Below are 6,833 nucleotides of genomic sequence, written 5' to 3'. Positions count from 1 at the left end.
GATTTTGCACGTGTTATCAATGGTGATTAAAGTTGGGGAACTTCTTCTCTCAGCTCCATTAGTATTACATTGGAATCTTATGTCAGTAGCCATTGGTGGATGTGGAATTAGTAAAATTTGATTTGCGGCAACTTGAGTCGTTATGGGTTGGATAATTTTAACTTCATTGAATTGACAATTTGAAGGTTGTCGACCCTGGACAAGCATGGAANGGTTTAACACGCCGAATCCAACGATTGCACTGTCGTGCGGGTTGAGACGGACGGTGGAATTTGTGTGTGGGTTACCAAGAATATTCTTCTCGGGCCCACAGTAATTCCACACTTAAAGTGTACAAATCTTTTCGGACTTGTACCCGGTTGGAACGGATAATAATAAGGAAAATAGTTCTTACTAGGTTCACTGGTTATTCTGGGCTGGCTTCGGTGGAGAGTTCTTGCTGGCGGTGGACGTCTATTCGGTGTTGAGTTCTGGATACGAACTGTCGGTTTCGGGGAATGTCGAGGACTTTTGTTGCCCAAATCCCCACCGGATTGACACCAGTCGTGGTGGGACCTCCACGTGACCAACGGCTTGTCAGAGTGGGGTATCGGCCGGTCGGACCCGCGAGTGGATATTTGATATATATGTAGAAAAATCAATAATCGCCGCCGGGGTAAAATAATCCGAAATAAAAAGAAATATTTTTTAATCCAGACATAATAAAAATCAAAAATAAAACAGGTTCATTACATCTTTGGTGAAAGATATGTATTTTTGTTGAGCTACATCTTTAATCATCACATGACTGTCAAATTGTGAAAAACTACGGGAATAGTGAAGGTATTTTTATAATTCAAGTTACAAGTAGAGTGACTTCACCCCCTAAATCTTCCGTCGAGCTGTGAGTGGTCACAAACGGGTTTACCTTTTTTCCAATATTTTCAAGTTCCCTTACAAACCACTGCATGCAGTCTAATCCTATGTAACTTTTATCATAACTAGAATTTAAATAATAACCCACGGCAAATGTTTCATGCTTTTGATACCTCTCCGTTTTACTCCCGCTAATATCATCCAACGGGTTTAGCAAAACTAGCAATAAGCAATAAAAGGAGCAGGTTATCATGGCATGGCATGGCATCAAGGCATGTTTATCTAATTGTGATTGATTTCGAAAGTAATTTAAACATCAGAAATAAATATGGCATGGTGATTTCCTGTAAGCTGATTCGAAAGTAATCTCGAAAGATCTTTAATCCAGGTAAAATGATATTTAATTTCAAAGTTTTTTTATTTTTCCATAATTAACGTCATTATCTGAGCATTATTTGTTTTGGATCATAAGCTTTCCATGCGTCAGTAATTTTTCTTTTGAAATGTACGCGGGAATCACGGAATAAATTTCCCCATTTAATTTAATATGTTAATGGAAATATTATTTAATTTTTCAAATTTCGGTATTCGTTCTATAATCACATGAAAATTTATTCCTATAAAATTACAGTATGAAAGTCGGGATATGAACTAATACGATCTGGTTTTCTATGTGCGGGATACAGACAACATACAACGGCGTAGGCAAAGCAGTACTATCTTTAGCCTAGTTACTTTGCTCCTCATGAAATTCCATTAACTTGTTCATAATTTTGTCACTAATATTATCTCGATACCACTGCCACAAATCCGTACCTAAATAAATTCAATTATTTTTCGTATTAAAATATTTAGCGTCTAACTTGCTTATCCTCATCAACAATTTCTTTAATAAATTCGCAGCACAACAACGCAATGACTTTAATGATTGAATCATTTTTTAAATTATTTAAAATTCTGGGTTTAAATAAAAAATTAATCCTTTAAAAGTACCAGTGGATCGGTATGAAGACTATTTATTACTAAACCGCTTCGAATTCTACTCGAAAAGGCAGATTTCTCCTCTTCCCACCGAATCCGTTGGATTCGTTTTGGTGTTACTTTTTTATTGTGAGATAAACCGCCAGCCATATAAATATTATCAAGAGATCTTAACAATTGTCTATATTTTCTCAAATCGTAGATGTTTGTCTGAAGTTTAGTTTTATGTGAAATATTACTTCCCACGTCTAAAAGAGCAATATTCACCAACCTAATATTTTTATTACAATATGTTATATATTTTAGCAAAGTTTCATTTTTCAAATTTTTTGAACGACTTAAATTAAAAAAGATCCTCGAATGATTTTTCTATACAGGGTGTTAGGGAAATGACTCTCGTAATTTTACCGGGCGATTCAATATATCAAGCTAAGCAAAAAAGTTTATTACAACATGGGTCCTAAAACCAACCGTTTTCCAGAAAATCACGTACAAAGTGTTAATGAAATTAGGTATGGTTCGGCAACAGCGCATCGGAACTAAACATGGGTTCTGAATTAGTAAATCAGTTGTAAAAAAGTAATCTGAAAACCTAGACTATTAAATTTATGGCTAACGCACGCATAACTTATTATTTTCGGAAAATTAATTATTGCTACAAATTCAGAATTGGTTTTGATAACATTACATAGTCAGATAAATTTTAAAAAATTAAGTTCACTTGAGTTCTTTCGTTTTATTTCAGCTCAGACAACTAAGAATTACTAATTATTTCTAAACACTTCACAATAAATGTTCAAAATGTCTGCCTTCACTATCTAAACAACTCCGACACCTGCGAATCCAGTTTTCACGAATTCGTTGGAAAATCCCTGCCGTATTACGAATTTGATCGGCTGCTGCAAAAATTCGTTCTCGAAGATTATTTTCAATTTCGGAGGAATACACGATATTCTTCATATGACCCCAAAGGAAGAAATCCAATGGATTCAGATCCGGTGATCGCGCCGGCCAGCGATGTGGACCATTTCTGCCTATCCACTTATTTGTGAAAGTGTTGTTTAGGTACTGCACTACTGCACGACTTGAGTGAGCTGGTGCCCCATCGTGTAAATACCACATACTTAAACGTGTTTGAATTAGCACTTCCTCTAATAACTCTGGTAAATTGTTCGTCAAAAAAGCTAGATATTCTTCACCAGTTAATCTACGTGGTAAAATAAAAGGCCCTATGAGGAAGTTACCTATTAAACCGGCCCAAACGTTAAAAGAAAATTGATGTTGCCTATTCCTTTGCACAATAAGTATGGGGATTTTCTTCAGCCCAATTATGTGCATTGTAAAAATTCCAAATGCCACTGCGCGTAAAACAAGCCTCATCTATTGACAAAATGCAGGAAACAAAATTGCGATCTCGTTCACTCTTGTTAATGAGCCATCTACAGAAATGTTCTCTTGGAGGAAAATCAACTGGTAAAAGGGCTTGAACTCTCCGAACATGATATGGGTACAACAACTGTTCTTTCAAGGTTCTGTGTACACTCCAATGAGACACTCCGACTTGACGAGCAATACTTCTAGTGCTGCGACTGGAATCTGTTGCTACCAATTCTAAAATTTGTTCTTCCGTTTCCACTTCGATTTCTCGCTGGCGGCCGCGATTGTCATTTTTTGGGATAACACTACCGGTCTCAAGTAATCTTTGGGAGACTGCTACAAATGTTTCAGGAGCTGGTAACTGTCTGTCAGGAAACCGTAGTTCATAAATACGTCTTGCTCGTTGAGAGTTACACCGAGCTTCTCCATAAATAAGAAGCATATCGTGATATTCACGCACAGAATACATTTTACTTAGCTTGTCACAACAACACAACAGACCGACATGTAAATTAAGAAATAACTGTAAAGTGGATTTTTGACAGCGCGGGCGTGTTGATTGATTCGCAAATAAATCATAAGTACGGTCGCACTGGTGTACCTACCTATGCGGCATTGCCATGTCTCAGGCCCTACAATATTATTTATTTTTATTTAACAAATGTTCATTGTAGTTGGATGTAAAGTGTAATTTTAAAACTAAACAATAAAATAATGATAACTTAGATGCAAATCATTAATGTTTTAAACACAGATTTGCTATTTGAGGCAGATTTACCGCTGATAAATTGAAAGTTTATTATTAATTTTCTGGAAAACGGTTGGTTTTAGGACCTATGTTGTAATAAACTTTTTTGCTTGGCATGACATACTGAATCGCCTGATAAAGTTACGAGAATCATTTCCCTAACACCCTGTATATTATCGTCACTTATATTATTATTTATAATTATCCAAGGCAACGGTTTTTGAAAAATTTAATGTATCAATGCTTTTCTCACCACGGCTGGCAATGCTGTATCGGTTATCTTTAAATTCGTGTAAATGATTTATTTCTCTCATTAGTCGACTGGATAGGAACACCTGATATTCGTTCAACTCTGCTACTTAGCTTTCCCCTATACTTGTTGTCACTTTTTTAATTTTAAAGATGAATATTTTCTTTCAACCCCAGTTCTTTTATGGACTTTGTTGGTTTGAAAGCTAAAAGTGACTGTTTATTAAGTTTTGTAAAATCCATTGTAGAGAACAAATAATGAGACTTATGAAGTGATGCCACTAGTATTGTCTATATGAGAATATTGAGGTGAGACGTACGGGCTCGCACTGTCATGGTGCAGCCTTATGCTTTAGGTTAGTTTTCCTCTTCGGCGATTTTGGATACCCCTTCTGACTTTTTAAGGTCTCGCAATAACTGTCTTGAGTTCTGGTCCCTTTAGACATAAACTCGTAAGCAAAACACCTTTACTGTCCCAAAACACTACAGCCATGACTGCAGACAACTTTTGCTTAAACTTTTTCTGTTTCGGCGAATTGGATAGCGCTACTGTCGAGATTGTTGTTTTGTTTCGGGAGTGACGTAGTCAGCACCAGTGACAATGGAGTCTAAGAATTCCTCGGTGTTTTCGATGCATTCTTGAAGAAACACATATGGGCACAGTCGACCCGTTGCTGTTTCTGTTCTGCTGTAAGCATGTGTGGAACCCAGCGCGCACAAATCTTGTGATAATCCAATTTCTCGGTCAAAATCCTTTTGGTGGAAGCTTCGGAAACCTCGGTAACCCGAAGAGCCATTTCCTTGATCGAGATTTTTCGGTCTTCGAGCAAAATTCGCTCAATCTTTTCAACAGTTTCATCTGAGATTGACAACCTTCCGCTTCGTTTTTCGTCGTGGATGTCTGTGCAACCGTTCGAGAACTCCCTACACCATTTGCGGACGTGTTGAACGCTGATGCACTTTTGAACATAAATTTCACTCAATTGGCGATAAATGTCTATAGGTTCTAACTTTTTCGCGTGCAAAAGTCTAATCACAGCACGAATTTCACATCTGGCGGTGACAGAAATTACGGGCTCCATCGCGAATGGTTGTCAAGCCAATACTGACAGTCACAGCGAAGCGTTCAAGGTCAGGATCTGGTCTGGGAAAACTGCCGCTTATGGCGGTGTGGGCGGATTTCGCTCAACATCTCTCCTTCCTTACAGCGTTGGGAACCTTATTTTTAAATCCCCCTCGTGTTTAACAATCATTGCATTTTTCTAAACTGTAGTGGAAATTGGAGAGCGTTAGATTGAAGATCAAACCTAAATAACAACACACTTTTTCTTAGGAATTCTTCATAAATTGAAATTTTCNATTTTTCTAAACTGTAGTGGAAATTGGAGAGCGTTAGATTGAAGATCAAACCTAAAAACATTTAAATGATCCTAAAAATGTTAATTGCTCAAACAGATTTTCGAACAAAGAAATCCTCATAAAATTAATACTGAATAATTATTATTTACCTAAATAATATAATTGTTCATAACCACTGTATATCAAATTAGTTACAATATAACGCATGAGGCACGTGACCGCGCTATGTTGAAATATGTCAGTGGGAAACCAGAAGATTTTAAACACAATTATATAACAAATACTAAATCATTCTGAAAATAACAATGCTCAAATAGATTACTGAATAAATAAGAAATCTTCATAAAATTTAACATACTCGCTTTGTTTCAATAACAGATGAGATATAATTATATCTGTAATAACATAATTTTTTCATTGTCACTGTATATTATATTAGTTGCCTACACTTACGAAGATACTGTATACTGCACTGTACTGTTATACTGTACTTACGAAGACACTGTGCATAATTGTTATAGTTTGATTAAAGTGTAAATTTCTCGTTTATATATAGTTATTACTGCCTAGTTTATATGTAGAAACAGTTAACGATGTCTTTATAAAAATATATGTTGCACTTAAATGAAATGCACGCGAGTTTTCAGTCTTACTTAAAGCCTTGGTTTCCTCGAGCAATCCGTCGAGGAGAACCGACAGTCCGTTAACCGCCGAGGATGGCGATTTCGGTCCGAAATGGTTTGCTAGAATCGGGGGTAGTTTGTTATATCTTTTCGTCCGCAAATTTGCGTTTGGTTTTGCGTGAATAAAGAGAATGGATCAGAGAGAACAGGAATCAGAAGAGGAGATGATATTGGAGGCTTACAAACCTCCAAATAAGTCAGTGGACAACTTATTTTTGTACCGAAATTCGGAAGGCGCTTTTAATATTACTGTTGAGAGAAGATTATTTCGAAATGAAATGAAATTTCCAGGGAGGATATTACTTGGAAACCAAATAATAGGATAAGTTGTTCTATTTCCGCTAAAGAAAAATTGTATATTACTTTGAGGTAAATTGTTCTTCATTAATACAAAAATATTAGGTAGTAAACAAAATTAAATAAAAATTAATAGGGTAAACTTTTATTTGATACAACTTCAGATATGTTTACATTTCATCATGTGTAATAGGGGAATCTGGTGACATCAAATTGTCTTGCGGTGTAAAGGAACGTAAGTAGGAACTTGCACTCGGGCTTCTCAATTGGTCAAAATGTAATGA

General features: G+C 36.2%; 1 protein-coding gene across 1 annotated transcript; it reads right to left on the bottom strand.

Moving 5' to 3' along the window:
- Window positions 1–4,818: 4,818 nt before the first annotated feature.
- Window positions 4,819–5,292, bottom strand: LOC108913710. Its single transcript, XM_018719310.1, has one exon. It carries the CDS (start codon window positions 5,290–5,292, stop codon window positions 4,819–4,821), a length of 474 nt encoding a protein of 157 aa, XP_018574826.1.
- Window positions 5,293–6,833: the final 1,541 nt, after the last annotated feature.

The sequence above is a fragment of the Anoplophora glabripennis genome, unplaced genomic scaffold (genome assembly GCF_000390285.2).
Source record: "Anoplophora glabripennis isolate ALB-LARVAE unplaced genomic scaffold, Agla_2.0 scaffold1215, whole genome shotgun sequence".
In the NCBI taxonomy this organism is placed as follows: Eukaryota; Metazoa; Arthropoda; class Insecta; order Coleoptera; family Cerambycidae; genus Anoplophora; species Anoplophora glabripennis.
This window is presented reverse-complemented; position numbering and strand designations above follow the sequence as displayed.

Coding starts and splice junctions, on each gene's coding strand:
- LOC108913710 (XM_018719310.1), bottom strand. CDS start 5,292: ATGGAGCCCGTAATTTCTGTCACCGCCAGATGTGAAATTCGTGCTGTG.